The sequence below is a fragment of the Uloborus diversus genome, chromosome 9 (genome assembly GCF_026930045.1).
Source record: "Uloborus diversus isolate 005 chromosome 9, Udiv.v.3.1, whole genome shotgun sequence".
NCBI classification, from domain to species: Eukaryota; Metazoa; Arthropoda; class Arachnida; order Araneae; family Uloboridae; genus Uloborus; species Uloborus diversus.
The window spans coordinates 117,333,812-117,354,829 of NC_072739.1; the positions used below are offsets into that span (position 1 = coordinate 117,333,812).

At 32.3% G+C, this 21,018-nt stretch overlaps 1 protein-coding gene across 1 annotated transcript in view; it reads left to right on the forward strand.

Annotated features, from left to right (window-relative positions):
* LOC129230455 (uncharacterized) overlaps positions 1-21,018 on the forward strand; it is a 192,830-nt gene that overhangs the window by 61,870 nt on the left and 109,942 nt on the right. The window contains exon 4 of the mRNA XM_054864853.1: positions 996-1,280. Within this exon, the coding sequence (XP_054720828.1) occupies positions 996-1,280 (285 nt within the window). The remainder of the gene's footprint in view (positions 1-995; positions 1,281-21,018) is intronic.

Consider the following 21,018-nt stretch of genomic DNA (forward strand, 5'->3'; position numbering starts at 1 on the left):
ACCATTTTTTCAATAATTTGTTTAAGTTAAATATTTTTCAAAAATTACTTAAATCAGTGCGCTTTGTATTTTACGCTTCGGCCGATGACATCACAAATAATGAAATGCCATTCAATGTTGCCATTCACAGTGCAAAATATTTAATTTGCATCTTTATAAACGTTTATTGGCAACGATATAGTTGATAGCAAGCGTAGAGCGCAATTTTAATTCGTTTCTTGATTATCATAACGTAGAAACGCGGCAGAAAGATGCGCCAAATAGCATCATTTGCGACGTCATCAAGACCACGCCTTGTTTGAAAAATTGGACGTTTTGAAAAATTACTAATGGAAAAATGAAAGTATTTTCTGGGTAATTTTTTTTTTAATTCTTTTAATTTCAGTGACTAAAAGTAATACTTTTGACTGAATTAGACAACCCCATTTTACAGGAGAGGGGAAAACTTCTTTCTGGCCATGTATAGGATGGGACACGCACTCTTTTAATCCTGGTAAAATTTTGAAAAGGACTATTTTTTTATTAATTACGCTCACACGGCTTGATGCCGAATAAGTTTCTACAATCTACATACAATGAACTAATAAACTGAAAATTGCAATTTCTGGACTTACGTCAGTTTAGCTCTAAGGTACAGATATTATAATACTGCCGTATGAAGGTAAAGGGCAGTATCTGCAGACATGACTTTCGGGGATATTTGAAGAAACTCGTTTGGGATTCCATACTATCAATGTCAGAATACTTAAATTTGACGGTTTTTTGTTTGAAAGAATAAGAGCGTGGCGAAAGAGAAAACGGGCGGGGGAAATGAGGGTTCAAAATGTAAAAAGAAAAGAAAAGATAAGAGTTTCGTTCATATCGCGTGTCTTTACACTCACATTTTTTTTTAATTTGCTTCTAAGTGTAATAAATACAAAAAATACATACTTTTTGATGAGAACATAATTAAATACTGCCTTGATTTGTTACTACACTGCCTCATTCTTTTTCAGAACCAAGAGAAGTTCGTTCCGCAAATGCTACAGGATCTACAGTCCAAGTCTGTTGGATGCGTCCCGAGTACGGTCAAGTACTTGGGTACATCATCAAGTACAGAGAAGTAAAAAACCCGCATGGGGCTCCGTCCTTTTTGAATATCACTTCGGACGCCATGTCAAAATGCTCAACGCTGGTGGAACTGAAACCATGGACAGATTACGAGTACAGAGTCTATGGCTGGAACAGATACGAGACCGGACTGGGAAGTACAGTTGGAAGATTCGGAACAAGACCAGACTGTAAGTAATTTCAGATTTATTTTTTTCTTCCATTTTAGTTTTGTCTATTTTTTAATCTGGTATACTGGGTAAATTTTAGACCTGAATTTAAAAGGTAAGAATGGAGAGCCTTGGAAAGTAGACTTTGATTTTATTAAGACCCTTTTTCTCGCAGACAAGGTGGATATAAGATTTCTTGCTATTTCTCCCTATTCATTTGGTAAAATTATGTTTAGAAAAATCGTATTTTCATGCAGCTATTAACAAAAACTAATTGTTCAAATGAGCTATAGTCTTTGACCTTCAGATCTTTTCTTTCCCAGACTGTAAGTAATTTCAGTTTTGTTTTGTTTTGTTTTTTTTTTTTTTCATTTTAGTTTGGTAATTTTTTAATATGGTATCCTGGGGAAATTTTAGACTTGAAATTAAAAAATAAGGATGCAGAGCCTTGGAAACTCGACTTGGATTATATTAAAACCCTTTTTCTCGCAGACAAGGTGGATATAATATTTCTTGCTATTTCTCCCTATTCATTTTTGGTAAAATTATGTTTAGAAAATTCGTATTTGCATGCGGCTATTAACAAAAAATAACTTTTCGAATGATCTATAGTCTTTGATCTTTGATTCAGCTTTGTTTCAGCGCAAATATCTTAAAATGGAGAACATATTTAAAAAAATAATAAAATAAAGAGTGACTTGAAGTAAATGAGAGCATCACATTAACATCCTTCTTTTCAGTGCCTTTCTTTTGATTAAGTACCTTTTCTCTTGAACTCCGTATTTTTTCCCTTTATGTTAGCGTCGCATGTTAGAATTGAGTAGAATGTCCCATGCTGGGGGTTAAACACGTAAATCTCCTTGATGTGAGGCAATACTTCTAACCAGGCCCGTCATTTAAAACTTTACCAGGGTAGGGACAAAAGGTTACTCAGTGCAAGTTATGTCAAAAGGTAACAAAAAAATACTCCCATTTTCACGTAAAGACATGAATTTCTGAAATCCACGAGGATATTTCCTTCTGTTAACTCATCTAAATGATGGGCCTGCTTTTCACCATTAGATTTATGGAATACTTATAAAAACACTACATCCCACCATAGTCTTTTAGAAAGTAACTAAAATTCACAGAATATTTTTAATTTCAAAGCGACGAGGAGTTAAAGACTTTTCTGGAAATCAAACCAAATGACAACTGCCTTGGAATATGTGTTAGAATCAAATCAATCAGGTAGATAAAAATTAGGCAAATATATTACAAATTTTGATTCTATACTTAATTGAAATAATTAATTAAAATTTAAGAAAAAAGCTTCTTTTGTGGCATTTACTCAAAGTTCAAATTGAAAGAATATTGCCTAGTAATTAAAAACTCTGTTTTAACCAGTAATGGGTAAAACAGAAGTAAGAAAAGACAGAAGTAAGAAAGTACTACTTTTAGTCACTGAAATTGATACAATAAGCAAAAAAAAATTAACATGTATACAGAAAAACTTATTTTCCGACAGTTATTTTTCATTATTTTTTTTAAATTCCGGTTTTGAAAATAAAGCGTGATTTTTATGACGTCACAAGTGCTGTACTTTGGCGCATTAAGTGTTTACGCTTTGTGTCAACCGCGTTGCCAAGACATGATAATTTGCGCTGTGCTGTAATGACATTTCATCACTTGTGATGTTATGTTCAAAAGCGTAAGAAACGAATTTCAATCTGCGTGCCAATTAAAATAATTAATAAAAAATACTAAACTTTGTTAAATTATTTAAAAAATTGTTAAATCCTATATTTTTAGGTATGCTCTTTCAAAAAAAAAAAAAAAAATACTTTTGCGCTTTCGGAAACAACCCCATTGTTTCATTAAATAAGAAAATATGAAATTTGTAACTACTTTCGGTCGGGAAACTTTACAACTGTGTTTCTTTCATTTTCAAATATATTTTAGATTAACCATCTTTACAATGAATATTGAAAGAAATTTAATATCATCAGCCATTTTGGGAACGTAAATGAACAAAAAATTTCATCTTTTAATACATACTTCAACTTGAGTTAAATTTTTAGCGATTGTACTTAGTTTATTTTTGCAGTAAATTCATTTTATTACGGAAATCATAATTAGGTTACATACTCTTATATTCTTCGTATTTTCCTTTGTTTGGTAGTAATTGGCTGAGGATCCTAACCTTAGTAATAACCATAATGATTCGTAAATTGCGTAGAAAATAAAATATGAAAATTACCCAATGCTTATGTTTTAGCTCTCATTTTCAGTTTATTATTTAAAAGCAGTCGAAACGTTAATGGCATAACTTAAAACTAAAGTCTAAGTATGAAAAAGAATACTACGAACGTTTATTATTAAAAGTTATTTCTATTACGAATTATAGACAGTAATAATAGCCATGCCTCGAGTATTTATCGCATTTATTAAAAACTCACGATATTATTTAACTGAATCTTATCTCACACAAAAATAATCAATAACTCTTTAAAACCCTATTCAAATAAAGCGAAACACTTAACGAGAAATATAAAAGAGTATTAACTACTAATATTATTCTCAAAACCCCCGAACAACAAAGTTTAATTGCGGAGCGTTTGCATTTGCTGTCTTATAATTACAGCGATAAGCACTCTGTATTTTACTTTTCCATTAATCTTTTGTCAACTCCTAATGATTTTTTTGCTAATTAATGAAACCATTTTCCATTTCTCATCTGTCATATCATCTGCAAATTCAAAGTGCCTCCTTCAAAAACTAATCAAACTTTTCGTTTTCTAAAGAGCGCCTGATCGTAATTGATTCAAGGCAAGACGAGAAAACTAACGCTTCATTTTAGTTTTGCATTTTTTTTAAAGATCAGTCGTTTAAGCAATCTACTTATCTAAACTTTTCTAAAGATCAAAACAAAAATGTGTTAGGGAAATTTTGATTTTTCTTTCATCTTGGGAAAAATCATTTTCAACAGCACTGCGCTTTAAATGGGAAGTGTTTCAAGTTTTTTGTTTTGAAATAATAGTTTGAGTTTCATTGAGCTTTCTGTGATGAAAATACTGCTGAATGTGGCGACCGGTAATCCTTTTTTTTTTTTTTTTTTTGAATTTCTTTTCACCTTTTTCAGAATTATAAAAATATTAATGGACCTCTTTTCACCCAATATAATATGGTTTTTTTTCTGAATGTGGATGAAAAGACTTTGCTTCGTTTTCAGCTTTTTGTATTTAATTTTAAAAAACGATAATACACAAATGAAATCATCTTTAGAGGGTCATTATCAATCTTAAAATTAAAGAGATTTTTATTCGCTGTATTTTCATAAATATGTATGTATTCACGACAGTCAAGTGGTAGGATTTCATTGTTTATGTGAATCAGAAAAAAAGGTCCTTAATTATTATAAATTGCAAAAGATTTATTTAATTGTTATAGGCATAAAAGTAATTGTTTTGGGATAACGTAATATCTTTTAGAAACTACTTTTTAGTTAAACGACTTTTTTTTCTTTGAAACAAAATGGCCATTTCGCCATTTGTTTTCTTTTCTAATTTTTTGAAATACCTAAACTTGAAACAGAAATAACAGAGCAATAATAATAAAAAGATCAATACGTATTTGTTATATGAGTAAAAGAAAAATGTTTTTTATCGCGTTAAACAATAAGAAATATCTTTCCTTTGTCACTTCACAAGTGGAAGTTATTGTAAAATAGATGTTTTTCTTTATTTTATCTAATTAATGAACAAAAAAATATACTTAACTAGACAAAAAACTATGTGATAAGTTTTCGTGTAGAATATGGATTATTGCAATTTCTCTGGTTTTGTTTCAGAATTAGTTTATTTTTAATTTAAGGCAGTTGAGGAAGTTATTTAAGGGCCAAAATTAACAATTTGGCGATAATCAATACAAATTGTTTCTAAATCTCCTCTCGACTTGTGGGCAGGAGATAGTACTAGTAGCTCTGGTAGGTGCTGAAATACAGAATTATTAAGAGAAAAAACCCTACCTAGGTCCGGAACTTTAAACGCGTTTTACTCAAGACTTAAAAATGTCCGCTTGCATCTCTTTACTTCTCACTGCTTCAATTGTTGCATTGGAAATCTTGTCTTGAAAATATTATAGGATTTTTTAGCTTTCAAAGTTTTAATTTATTGATATCATTATCATCTCTTTATTAAGAAAAAGTTTGCATAAAATCGGTACATACCAAAAACGTTTCTGTAACCCATTGGTTCTCATCAAGTACTATATTCTATTTTGTGCTTTGGCGTCCCGATTTTGCTACGACGTAAAAATCACTTGTATCAAACTTATAAATTTAATAATTATTTTCAATTGTTTTCTTTTCAATATTCATGTCAATCAAAGACCGTACTTACAGTTGGAAGTTGATCTGCAAATCACGCCCTAAATAAGTTTAACACTTAATGCAATTCCTGATACGATAGTTTATTAGCATGTAAGATATGCTATGACGAAACTCCTACCATCTCCCACCAAAGCTAAATTCTGGCTGTGCTGCCAGTTGTATGGGATAGTCTTTCAACCGGATTTTTGTACATTTTGTTACATACATCGCAACCCAGTTTTAAGATTTTTTTTTCAATTCCTGTCATCGCATTGTTTTGAAATTCGGTTGCGATTTTAGCCCGATGAAAAGGAAAAATTCTTGATTAGAATTAATACATTAATTATTGATTATTAGTTTATTCCAATTAAAATGAACACTTTAACATAAATCCTCCACTATGAGGACGTAAAAAAAATGCTCACACAAATTAGAATTAAATATCCATAAAAAAAACTATCACTTTTCTGCATCAAATGAAACTTGTTTCAATTGCCCAAGCTAATCAATCAGAATATGAATTACAATTGTTTTTAACAAAATTCATGCTAAAATATAAGGGAGCCTTCAATGTAAAGTTGAATGTTAATCACGGTCATTGTTGAACAATGCTTTCATTACGTAAAATGTGCATGAAAATTTTAAAGCAATGTAAATATTAAGGTGGGGTCACCGTCCTATGAAATATAATATAGGAATGTTGATTTTTTTCACCATAATGACGCTGACCCACCCTAATATATATTAGGTATGAGTAGGAATTGATTTTTGTAAAGAAAAATATTTCTTGCGATGTTTAAATATGCTTGCTTTTCTAGAAACTACAGCGCAATTCATAATTTATTCGTAACATATTATTAAAAGAATTTCTTGCTTAGTTATATAAAAACATAAATTGAAAACAGCAAGAACTTAGTGTGTTAATTTAAAAATGTTCGCGAGTCTGCATTTTATATTTACCATAGATATAAATACAAAAACTTCACTTTTAACCAATAAACCTCTAGTGTGTATTCAATCTTAATTATTTATTTAAACCTAAAGGAAATTTTGTTCCCCAGTCACGCTTTTCTTTAATCGAATGTTAAAACAAGTTTCCGAAATGAAACCCAATTCTTTTAATTTTTCAAAAGAGAGAAAAATTGCTCTAAATTGAGCAGTGAAAACTTCGCAGTGGTATAAGGCATTATGCTAATGAGTCTCCGAGGAAATGTTAGTCCTAAATATTTTTAAAACGTTTCTGGAAGAAATTTTTGCAAAAGTTAATTTTCAATAAAAAAATAGCGTTAACTAGTTCGTTCTTTAAATCGAATGTAAATTTATGAAAATACACTATAACAAAATTTTAGAATAAAGTTTAAAAGTTTTTTGCATGAACCATTCTAACTATGCACGTAAGTGTAGCCGAGTGACGTAGAAGGTAGAGCTCAAGACAGGGGAGGAGTCCTGTTTCACATTCCGGAAGGGACATGGATGTTATTGATTGGTATAACACTTTTTCCTATCAGGCCCAAGTGATTCGGATTCCAATTCAAGAAGCAACTTCTCGGAGCTTCTAAGAATCATTTGGTGTTCACAGTTCAGCTTTTTACCTCAAGTATAAGTGCAGAGGAGCAGAGCCCAATCATTCTGATATTTGACACGGGGCACATTTCTATTTCAGAACCCCCAAGATTTTTGAAGACACTGGACATGAAGTTCAATTTGTGCCCCCCCCCCCCCCTCCATTTCGGCTTATTCTATAAAATGAAGCTATAGAATATTTTGATACTTGCATATTAATACAACCATGCTACATTTGGTGGTACCTCGTTTCACAATATAGTATATACATGTAAAAGTAGAAGAGATTTAGTATACGATAATTATATAAGATGTGGTTAAACTTTGCCCGTTGCAGTAAACCGTAAACATCAAACTTATCTGCGATATAACTTTTAATAGTAAATACGGACTAAACTTGGAATGGTTTTGGGATTTGCAAAGATACCAAATTTTTAAGTGGAATCTTTATCAACAAATAAGAGATTTTTTCCTTGTCTTGGCATTTGCAAAAATATCAATATCATTGGACTCTGGATTCTGAGTGAAATCACTATTTATTTTTAACTAGCATGATAAATTAAGGGGATTTTGCCCCCCCCCCCCCCCGCAGCCCCTGAAATCTAAACGGAGGGGCCCCTGCGATAATCAAGCTCTGCAGAGGAGGGTGTCCCATTGGTTTACGTTCTTAAAGCCAGCTAGCATGCATCATACAAAATAAGCGGTTGTAACGATCGTACCAATCCTAGACTAATGCAAATCTTTCGTCAAAGTTTAGTTACGGTTAGAATTGTCTGAGCTTGTTCAAGGAGGGAAAAAAAAACGAAATGTGTAATTCGGTACATCATTTCGAGAACTTTTACATTTACTAGCAACAGATAAAAATAAGAGCATTATAATGAATACAATATGAAACACTGGATGTGAGAATTGAAAAAAAGAATTTTTTCTAAAAACATTTGTTCAGCCAGCTTTGATGCAAATATATTTATAAAACTTGATCCTCTAATAAGACGGCAATTCAAGTTTTAAAAACCACTATAATTAATCACCATACACGTTCCCATGAAAACAATAGGTCAGTAGAACCACTTCTACCAAGAAATTGGTGATTCAGTACGATATTTTTTTGAAGTTAATAGCAGCAGATAAAAAGAAGAGCATTAAAATTAAATGCAATGTAGAACATCAGCCTTGCCACTTTCCTCAATTACAAGGCATAATTTTCTTATATATATTTTTTATTTATTTATTTATTTTGGTATAACTTATACGAGTGTAGGGTAATTAAATAAGATTGAAATCAGTCGAAGAACGACGTTCGATGTGTACACGTTGAATACTGTGCATGACTGAATTCTGTAATGAACATTCATATAAGCTCGATGGCAGCGGTTCCCCCCCCCCCCCTCCCTCCTCGTATATAAACTCGCAGCAACGCTATTTCTGCAATAGAATAGATGTCCTAATTCCTGCACAAATCAATAGTCTCAAAGAATTAAGAAAATATGGTGAACTATTTTTTATTTCTAATACAATGTATTTTCTGTTGCCAATTCTAGATAAAACCACTATACAACTAATACAAAACAATGTGTGAAGAAAAAACATAAATAAAGCACAAATTTTCAAAAAGTTACAGCATATAGTTATTTCAGAGCTACAATAGAGCCTTACAATCAGTGCAAAAAACAAAAAAAAAAATCCTCACCACACAACACGAAATTCGTGAGAGAACTAAATTTCACCACGTGAATACCGATATATATACCAAATGTGAAAATATATTTTTCGTTTAATTCAAAACAATTTTTCCTGCAACTGGAAATCGTGGGAACACATTTAGTTACATCGATTCATTGTCTAAATGTGTCCAAAAACTCAAAAACTGAACAATCATTAGTTTTCAGTAGAAAGCTGCTATCGTTTTCCTACTTACACTCATTAGTCAGAAAGAATTCATTCTTAATCGCATTCTACCGAACTTTGACAAATATTGAAAACCGTATGAAGTGGAGAATGAACGGAAAATTGAAGAAACGAGTAAACACTTAAGCCCGAAACATATCTATTGAGCTTTTCCTTCAAGTCATCCATCATATTCATTACGCTGGTAAATTTGAGACATTCTGCAGGAGTGTGATTAATGATTGCCCCCTTGTGTTGAAAAGTATTAATGACAGTGGCCATGATCAGCATGCCGTGAAGGCGCCTGAGCTTTTGTCATATGAGTTAAAATTTCCGAAAATGGATTTCGTCTATCTTAAATGCACTGCGCATGTAATCAAACTTCACATCTTTTAGAAAAGTTTTCGATTGCTAGTGAATAAAGTATTTTTTACTTATTGAGCAGTATGGCTCAGTGCATCACTACCGAATTGTACGTGGGTTATTTTATTTACTTCTTTTTCAAGGTCCGATCGATTGCGGAATGAAAACCAGAAAGTCAAGCCGATTATGGTGTGAGTAGATTTGTTGCGCAGTCTCTGAAGTAAGATTGTGCAGTGCATCAGGTCACTGTGGTTATTTTGGAGCACGCAGTGAACGAGGAAACATGCCTCGAACAATTGCATCTCCCGTAAAGTGTAAAGTGCGTGCTGTAGTTCGATTTCTAAATGCTAAAAAAAAGGGCGACTCAAAACAAACGTAGAGGAATGTTGTCTTCAGGCGTAGTCCTTCTGCACGATAATGCGTGCCCACACACTGCTGCTTTAACCAAAAATCTCTTACAGCAGTTTTGCTGGACAGTGTTTGACTATCCTCCATACAGCCTTGACTTGGCGCGTCTTCCAATTACCATCTCTTTGGTCACATGAAACGCTGGTTAGGAGGACAAACGTTTGGCTCCGACACCGAGCTGCAGATCAGCGTACAGAATTGGCTGAAAGCTTGGGCGGCTGCCTTCTATGACGCAGGTTTCGAAAAACTGGTACCACGCTGCGACAAATGCCTTAATCGGAGTGGCGACTACGTCGAGAAGTAGTTGGAAGGGGTATGTACATATTCCAAATAAAAGAGTTTCCACTGTCTTCGTGGTCTTCATTTCGCGATCGATCGGACCTCGAAAAAAAAATAACCCTCGTATTATGGGCATTTGATAAATAGTGTCACATTCTTTTTGAACATATTTGACCCGCTTCCTATTTTATGTCACTAAGTGCCGCATTTCACTTGACCTTCCCCCCTGCCCTTTTCATATGTCAAGCTATATTACATAAACGAATTGTTTCAACCAATGGTTTCTAAACACGAAAATGTCTAAAGTCACAACTTCTTGTGTAACAACCTCCTCATTGTTAAAAACTCATTCTTTCATGAGCCCCCCCCCCCCGTTTCCCGCTCGAATCTTGACATCATTTTTGGAAGACCACTTATTGCATTTTATGCTTGTATGAAGGTAGTGGTGATGCCAGAAAGAAACTTCTTGGAAGGAATACATTTCTGGGGGTTGTGTTTAGTTACAGTGCTTTTTTATGATTAACAGAGAAAACATTTAGTCTTACGGAGGAATATATATTCTAGGAACCCATTCCCCCTCTTTGGCTACGCCTGTGTGTGAAACTTACTTTTCCTAGTTTTTAACAGATCCTGTTAAGAGCCTTTGCCGATTAGATAACTTGTCATCATTTTGTGATCAATAAAATTAGTGCGTATTTCAGTGATCTTGTTCTTCATCTGCATGCTTGAAACGTAAAGAAGTTAAATGTTGCAATCAAAAATCTTCACACTATTATTCTTATTCCAAAAATGGTACTTGTTTTTATTGGTGTCCAATAGAATTAAATTGATTTGGTTGGTAAAGAATTTTTAAGAAGCGGAAAAAATACCGTGAGATTGTACTTTTATAGAATTTTATATTGGTAGTATACGTTATAACAATCTATATTTCGTTAGATGATCCCAAATAAAATATAGGGACGAATCAAATGACAGTTCTTGTTCATTTAACCTCCCCATGTTTTTGTAAAAATTGGAAAAATATATATATATTTTATTTATGAAGCAAAAATTGCTATACGAAGAAGTATATCGAAAATATTAGATCTATTTAAACTTCGGAATACGTGGGAGTAAAGAATGTATTTATAAATTAATATTTTTATTGAACTTTAGATTAAACCTATTTAGAGTAATTATTACAAATAACTCATTATAAATCTTAAAACATTAAGTATTGAAGTCAATCAAAATAAATGCAGTTAAAGAAAAGTTTAATATTATTACAATTAGTTCATTACTGCAGAAAACTTTCTTCCCTACTTTGAAGCTGATAAAAAAGTATATCAGGAAAATATTGTTATTATAGGGGTCATTAACACAGAAACGGTCATTTCTCACGTCCCTGTAATAATTTACGAATGTTTTATGAGTCATATATAATTTTAGGGGTTTAAATACTTTTTTTTAAGATCGAGTTTAAAAAGATCATTAGAGAGAAGTAAAATTTCTCTATTTTATTTTAAATGTCTTTAATATGAGTCTAAAGTTCCCAAATGTCATTCCTTCACTTATCCCCACTATTACTAAAAAATAAACAAAAATTTTTTCTAAGCAAACAATCAATTCACATTTTTGTGGTTTTTATTTCAAAATATTTCAGAATTTAAGTTAAAAAAACATTTAAAACTTAATTTTCATTATAAATTAATTCACATAATCATTTTTAAGTTGGTCCCCAGCGGTTGGTGTCGCTCCCGCACAACAGTCAATTTCCTTCTCAGAATAGCAACGGAATAATTTTTTTTTCAGCAAAAAAGTAATTAATTTGCTGGAAACTCAGGAGAATATTGGAAAATGTTTGCGGTCTTTAATTGGTCGGAAATTATTACTTGGAATATATATAAAAGAATAAAACTAGAGAAGGGTATTTTTTCATCCGTCATTCCCTCACATCTATTTTTATAGAAAAATAAAATAAAATAGTGCATTAAAACTGCATAGTCACAAGTTGCTTCCTGATTTGAGAATATTTGTATGCGAATGAACTCAAATATCAGTTAGGCATAACTACTAGAATCCCAATTTCAATGAATTCGGCATGCCATTACTAGTGAGGGGATGACGCTTAAGTGAGTTTATAATACTCAGGGTATAATGCTATTAAAAAATATTTTTGTTTAACAGGATCAATATTTTTTTCAAGACCTTACATATATCTATCTCTTTACTAGCGCAGCCAGAAATACCTTCTGAAGTTAACTTTTTGATTAAAAATACTTTCTAAAGGTTTTTTTTTTTTTTTTTTTTGATAAAAAAAGACCTTTCATATGCATAAAATACTGTATTCGAACTTGCATTCATGTAAAAAACAATGGCTGTGGGGTGTGTTTTCACACCCCCCCCCCCCCTTGCTGCGCCACTGATCTCTATAAAAGTCTTCATCTAATTCCACCCACTTAAATTTTCCTGAACTCAGCAAGCTAAAAATGACTGCTTTTATGAGAATGGCCCATTAAAATATTTAATTCTTATTTCAATCAAATGAGCTTCAAAAGTATTAAAATTCTTATTTTATAAATTGCATTTCTTTATGGATGAATCCCCCATTAAGGAAATCAGAATTCTTCTATTCCTTTGGAACTTTTTCCTTGCATCGCTAACATTTTTGGAGCAAATTTTATGTTCCCTTTCGAAAACTGTTATGATTAATTATGTTAATGTTTTTATGTCGTTTGCATTATTTATTTTACTTCGGTATTCTATCTTAATACTGTAAAAAGAAATTATTGAACTAGAAAACTGTTTTCGAAATAAACAAGGCAGCTTTATGCAAGGACATGTTTGTTTTTTCTCATCACAAAAACTTAGAAAAGTTCTTTCAAAATCAATAGATAGCAAATTTTTATCAAGTGTGCTCTGAAGCTAAAGAAAAAAAAAAACATCAAATGCGAAAGATAAGTACTTTGTTGCCATTTTTTGATTTAAAATCAATCTTTAGGAAAGAAGGTTTCCACATTTGCAGAAAGAAAATTATTTCTTCAAATATTTTCCAGATAATCAAAATTTAAACAAAACAAATAGCTACAAACTAATATAAAAATATTTCGTTTTCATATTTAAATTTTTTTCGTGAAATCTTTAAATCATTTATGTATGTATTTTGTTTTTTCTCTCTAAAACGTAATATTGTGTGATATTAAGTGAGACGTAAAAGTAGTTTTTACACGTTCATAAATTTTAAAACATGCATTTCTTTTGGATTGAAGTAATTAGATATCGAAAAGTGCTTCACATATAAAATTTATTTTCAGAGTAATAATTAATAATTCATTTTTATGGGTGAAAATATTCAGCGAATCCTGGTTTTTCTGTTTTTGTACTTTAATTTTCCCCGTACTTTCCTTTTTCATTTTCCTTCCTTCAACCCGCTTTTCGTCGAATATTTTCATCCCGTGTTACTTTCGTAAAATCCTTCTACATCTTAAACCAAAATTTGTGAGGAAACTGCATTATGCTTGCTTGCAACATATCGACAGCCCGGTTACCCCCATCCAGAGACTGTTGTTCCGTCCTTATTTGGACTCATCAGTCTGGAATAGTGAATAAGCGAGCTGGAGGCAGATGTCATCTCACTGAAGCCGAGAGTGCCAAATAATTTATAGATACAGCAAAATTTTTTATCTCATCAGCGAGAGTTCACAGACTCTGTTCACAGTGCTGAAAGATTTAGGAGATTTTGACCTAATTTCCCAGCTTCTACAAAAATGATTGTTATTCAGTAGTAGCTCGTAGATAAAGTGAATTTATCTCACCAGCGAGAGTTCACATGTACGTTGCGGTTCAACTAGTAAATTGAAGCCAAAGCTTGGATCTTAACCTATAAGAACACGGACGGTTTGAAGTAACAACTAACTTAAGAATAGAAGTGGCGTACTCTGTACGCCAGCATTTTTTTAAAACTTAACTTTCAATTTTTAAAGATTTTTTTATTTAATACAATGCATAGTACTGTTATAGAAAGAGCAAGGATCGAATTGAATGAAGAGACGAAGACAATTAAAATGAATACGATCACAATATAGTAAAAAATGATGATAACGTTTAAATTGAGAATTTCACGAATATATATTTTTTTTAATTGTATTCTTATAAATGATGTTTTAATCATTGAGATTACTTGTTGGCATTTGTTGAATAATTATTGCAGCAATCACAATTGTATTATGTTATTTTTATACGCTTTTTGAATACAAAATTGGAACATTTCACCTGTGGTTTCCTATGAAAAAAAAAATTAAAATAACAAGAAAAAAAGGCAACTTTCGACTTTAAACACAAGTACGTCACTGGAAGGACCTTAGAAAAAGGGTACGACCAAGTGTTGGTCAAGTGACTATCCTTAAATTCACAGCTGCTTTCTTGCAGAGTGGCGTATTCAGTACGCCGGCCGTCAGTGTTCTTAAAGGTTAAGGAATATGTTACCGCCCCTAAGCCAGGGCTAAGGCAGATCATCAGGCAATAAACCAGAGACTGCAGTTTCGTTCTTGTTTGTACTTATCAGTCTGGAATAGGGAAACACCGGGCTGGTGTCATCTCACATAAGCCGATGCTGCCAACAAACTTGTAGATACAGCAAATTTATTTATCTCACCAGCGAGAGTTCACAGACATGGTGCTGAAAGATTTAAGAAATTTTGACCTATTTCTAGCTCACCTAACATTATAGGTCACCTCCTATTATTGATGGGTATGGTCACCTAAAGTGCTCATACGTCCCGTTTTGAACCTAGCAGTTCCATTTTCAGTGCTTCTGCCCCGTTGTCACCACACATACTAAAATGATCCGTTTTCCGAAGTCACAGAACAGAGCACTGAATGCTTTAACTAAAAATAACTGCGTGGCGCTGCATTTTCATGCCAATTAACTAAATCATGCATGAGTAGTTAATATACTAAAAAATCGCCCGTCAAGGTATGACGGGATAATATTGCTTCTACGTGTGAACGAACCAATTGCTTGTTTGGTGATAGTTTGGTAGTTGAAATTTTAACCCTAACCCAGTGGATTAACCTTACACTCCAGTAGATAACGTTTATTGTTAAACACGTTTTTGTTCCTTTATCCTCCTAAAATTAGTCTTACCAGTAAAACAGTTCAGTTACCGCATCCAGTTCCACCTTGTCAAAATGTTTCGTCAAAATTGTGTCATTTATCTGCATGTCAAACATTACCAAAACACATTATCAAATGGTCATGCTATGGCGCTAGTTTCATTGTTGGTGACGTCAGAGCGTTACTCGATTAGTGATTTTTTAAATTATATATATATGAGAATTATATTTTTGTGCTTGAGAAGTAAAATAAGAAATAACGAAGTACAATAGCACAAATTGCGGATTACTGCAGACATGTGTTTCGAGTCTAATAACAAACTATGATGTTTTGACATTTGTTGAAAGGTATGAATTTGAAACAAGAGTCAAAAGAAAACTCGAGAAACAAAATTTCAAGAGTAAAATAGCCAACTTGTATCTCATCAGACAGAAAATACTTGAGAAACTGAAAACACAGCCTGCATTTATTTTTTAGCAATTTCAAACCACCAGACCATTAATACTCTTGTGATTGTAATCCATGTAGTTTTCTATATCTTGAAAATTATAAATAGTTAGTGAAGAAAAGAATTTCTTCGTTAGCATTTATTTAGCATAATCTAGCGATCACTAATTCCAGAAAAGTCGTCTGTCATCTAGAAAGTGAAGCTGGCAACAACATTCTGATTAATTAGAAAAGCTGTTGCTAAGATGAGAAATTTCTGTTTCTCGGATACATTTTAATTATATTAGATCAAACTTCGTCACCAAGAATAATTGTTGTCTACAAGTTACTGATTGACTTTCATTTATCCTCTTTTGGCAGCCTATGTTAGATGTTAGCTGATAAAAAAGATGGTCGTTTAAAAATTAAATTAGTCATCGTTGTATGTTACAACCAACTGAAAAGAAACTGAACGAAAATTTCTAGCAAGATTTTTGTGCGTTTTAGAATAAAACAGCCGTGATAATTTCAGAACTGCAGTTAGTTTTCTTCCACCATGTTGGAGGTTTTTCCTTTTACGGTATCCGTCTCTTCGAAGACATTTTTTGGAGAAATAACTCAGGCATTTTTTCAATTTTTTTTTTACTGCCGTAACCACGGGCTACTTTGGCCCACATTTTGGAACTTTTCGCACCATTTCTCAATAACTTTGTAACTATTCATATTTTCAAGCTGTGGAAACCATTTTTACGTATCTACAAGTCTCTTAATTTAATTTTTGAATACTAATCACTTTGTTTCAAAGTATTATTACCCTTTTTTATTGTTTTTTATTTGACCCAATGTTACCCTTGAGTTACTTTGGCCCAAAGTGGTTTTCCCTGTTTAAAACCATTATACATGTAACTAGAGCCAAAGAAAGACGTGTGTTTATATTAAAAACTATTTTTTTAAAGAAAAAGCATTTTACAAGAAGTTTAAATCACACATATTTGTTTTAAGGAAAATTAATAATTTTTAAAAATGTGTTTGTAGACCTATTGTCTCAGAAATTACCTGAGAACAGTCATCTTTTCATCAGATTTGGAGATTCAATGATTTTATCAAGATAACACCATTCGCAAAACAAAGAGTACTAAATTTTCGGTCACTTCCAAAACTTTTTGGTGCGCTCCATTGCTCTCAACATTAGCTCCCTCTTCTCTCGCATGAACAGTTTTCCTTGGAAGCCTCAGCTCATTCCATTCTACAATAATAAAATTCCGTAAACTTTCCAACAAATTTAACAAAATTTGTAAGAAGTAGATGCACATGGGTCAACGTTTTCGAAACCTCCTGCAACTTCTAATTCCTCTTCATCTTCCATAATGCCATGTAACTGAGCGCAGAGTATTTGAGTCTGTAATCGCTCTATTTATCCGTTGCTGAGAATTCCAGGTTTTTTCTTGTGTTTCTCCTGTTTAGAGTTTTACTTTTAGCTTTTCGTTTCTTTTCCAACTCTGTCTTATGGATTTTTTCAAGTTTTTATGCTTGGCCAAAAAAGTAGGTCGTAATTTTAGGTTAGGAAATATGTCGTTATTGTGATTTTTTAAAATAAAAACGCTAACAGAAATAAGAAGTATAACTATACTATTGAATAAATTACTAAATATTGCTCATAAATAGATACTTAACAAACTTTTAGCTTATGCAAATTTGCTTCCACATGTGAAAGTTTGAGGGGTAAAAAGACACATGTTAACACAAGGAACGGAGAACCACTAGTGTTATTTCTTGAGCAGAGCTATAGAACTGCTTGGTATGCATTATTGAGTGCTTGGGATTGCTCTCTAGTGGAATCTCAAAATTATGTTGAAGAAATTGTGTCCTGAAGGTTGACAGAGAACATTGTATCTGTTTTTCCATTTAAACCAAAGAAGGACCTTAGGACCAAAGTATCCCGCGTTTATGATACGTATGTTCAAAACTATGAAAATAAATGTAAAAGCAAGCTTTCAAAATATCATTTTTTTTAAAAAAATGGACAAATTTAATGAAAAATAGCGAAAAATCAATGTTTACGCTAACAGCTATGGACAAAATTTGATGCTAATAACACATTAATCCTTGTTGGAATACATTTTATGACACTTATGTATGTTTTCCTGTAAAAGATTTGTTGGTTTTAAAAATGGTTCTGAAATATAGCTGAACAAGATTCCTATATTGGAATTTTTAAATACAAAATGCTTTTGTTTAAAATTATGTACATAAAAATGTTTCTTATTTCTAAAATTCAACCTCGTTTTTAAGGGAAAACAGCAAGTATATTACAGAAAATTACCTAAGAAAGTTTCACACGAGTACTTGAATAACTTTTTGAGATATCATTGTTACAGTTGACAGCTTTTTTGAAAAATGTCATTCTTCAGAAAACGCATTTAAATGGTTCCAGTCTGGAGTTTGGTTTACTATTCTGTAATAATACAGCTAAACTCTAGTTATAATTCACGTGGAGTAAAAAGTAAGAGAGTTTTGGGAAACTAGTGAATCAGACTACAAATCGAAATCATGGAATATCTTACGAATACTTCATCGAAAATGTCCATTTTACCGAAGTTGAATACCTTATGCTTCATATAGAAATAACGAGCTGATGTGTGCATCACATGGCTTCCTTTTACGCCAATTTAATGATAATAGTAGTGCCTTGGAGTAAGCAAAGAAACCCTTTAAATATTATTAACCCAAGTTTGTTGCGAACTGAAGAAAAAAAAAACTTTTATGCAGATTAATTTTCCTAATATTGGACATTTTAATGTGATTCAATGGTTAACTCTCTAAATATCACCAATAATGGCCAAAATGAAACCAAATTTAAAATTTAAAAAAAACACCAAATTTTTTGCCGCCAAATTGATGAAAAAACTTAGCGACCAAAAGCTGGCCGATACGTCGCTAATTGTTTGCCAAATTATAACACCACTTGAGTTTGCATTGATATTAACAATGATCCCCCCCCCCAAAGGTGTAAAAGACCCCCTTAAGAACATCCGAATGCAACCAAAAGGAGAGGTGCATATCTAGACCCCACTTGGAGTCTACGTACCAAATTTCAATTTTCTAGGATATTCCGTTTTAAGCTATGCGAGATACATACGCACATACATACGTACATTCAGGCGTTACGAGAAAACTCATTGTAATTAATTCGGGGATCGTCAAAATGGATATTTCGGGTGTCTATACGTTCTTAGACACATATACACGTGCGATCGGGTTGAAAAAAAATTCAACATTCATTCGGGGGTGAGCAAAATAGAAATTGACGCCTATTTTTGGGTAAAAAAATTTTGTGAATACAATAATTAATGTACTTCGTAAAAGGAAGTAAAAATAGGACCCATGTGCTCACTTTCTACGAGAGAGCGCGAAGAAGTGTTACCACACTTCATATTGGTTCATGAAAGACATTTTTTCAGTTGGAATAAAGTGTTTCTTTTCCAACGTATTGTGATTATTTTCTGACAAATTTTAATACATTTTGCTGTCAAGCAAAATAATAATCCTTTTTTAGTAAGGAATATAAAATAATTCCATGTTCATCAAAAACATAAAAAAGTAACCTTTTGCATTGTGTATGCAACACATGTAATTTTCGCTTTCCAAAATTATCTTTTGTTTTGTCCTATATTTTGTGAATTGTTAGCTTTGAGCCCTCTGCAGCTTAAACATGATTTTTTGTAAGACGTTTTACAAAGCGGCTTCAACAGTTGACTAAAAAAAACACAAAAGCCTATTTGACCTCAATTGAAGCCACTGCCTCAAAAGGTAACTTTCAACTTTTGAATGAACTAAAAACAATATAGCATTTTTAAAGACAATTTAAAAACTAAAGATTCTATATGCAATACAACAAGACCCCGGTTATGACATCTAGAGACCTTGTTCTGGACGCATCAGTCTGGAAAAGTCTATAACCGAGCTAGAGGCAGATATCAGCTCATTGAAGCTGAGGGAATAAATAAAGAGTAGCTTGTAGCTCTACGTTGCCTTGGCCTATCGGCGGTAACGTACTGCATAATTAAAGGTTGAAACCAAGGTTGTACATACAGTACACCTTGTTAATCCAGTCTAACTGGGACCGTAAGGCAATCAGATCGAACGAAAGATAAACGAAAATCCAGGTAATAAGGAAAATACATTTTTGAATAAGTAGACTCATCTTTTGTTGCAATACAAACTATTGCTTTGTAACAAAAGTACATAGTGCCGTTTCTCGCAAGTATTTTATCATTTATAATTCAGTTGCAGTGGTGTCAGCCTGAAGATCCGATTGCGCTATTTTGTTTGTTAGATTAGTACTATTCTTTATTATACGTTCTATGCAGGATCTGTACGTTTAATCAAAACAATAATCAAATGTTAGACGTTTTCATATTTCCTTTTTTGCAATCATAATTCAAAAGTAATATTTCAGTATTTCTTTACCACTACATATTTGAACCATATAAATCCGGACTAATAGGTTTTACTGTATTGTGGTTTTTCAAGTATTTTTCTCCACACAATATAGTTGCATGTTTTACAAGCATTAGCTGAATAAAACCAATGCTATTGTTAGCCCTTAAAAATACTATAAATCCCCCACACAAAGAGAATTACATATGCTGTTATTTCTTAACACACAATGAAATTTATCTTATTATTATCAACATAATGCAAAAAAAAAATATCAGTTGAAATGTGTTGCGAAAGCCACTTTTTTTTAGTTTCATTTGTTAAATAAAAAGAAAATATTGCAAGGCATTAAACCACAAAAGTGTGAAATCAGATGGAATGATAATAGTTGAAGCTTTCTCACTTTTTGTTGTTATGTAACACTCATCAAACTAAAGTATAACATAAAAAGAATATTAAGACTCTTAATTTTGTGTAGCAACGAAAAAATTTTAATAAATTTTAAACTCTAAAACTACTACAGTAAAACCTGTAAAGTTGACCACCCTTGTAAGTTGACCACCTGTCTATGTTGACCGCTTTTGTCGGGAACGGAATGAGTCCTATCTCATATAATGAAGGAAAACCTATGTAAGTTGACCACCTCTCTATCTTGACCACCTGTCTATCCTGACCACTAATGTTCGCCAAATTTGGTTTGGAGTATTGTAAAAAGCCCTTTGTAAGTTGACCACTTGGTTTATTTTTTTTAACTTCCTTCAGCAAATTATTTCATTTTATTAGTTTTTTTTTTAAATTTTTATTATTATTATTTTCATAGCTTTCCAAGAATGTTTTTAATGCTGTGATGACAGAACAGCATTTTACTAACTAAACAGCAGCATAAAGCTTAATGCTGCTCTTTATTCTCCAAACTTGTTTTTCATTTGTTGTTCTATTTGAGATATAGC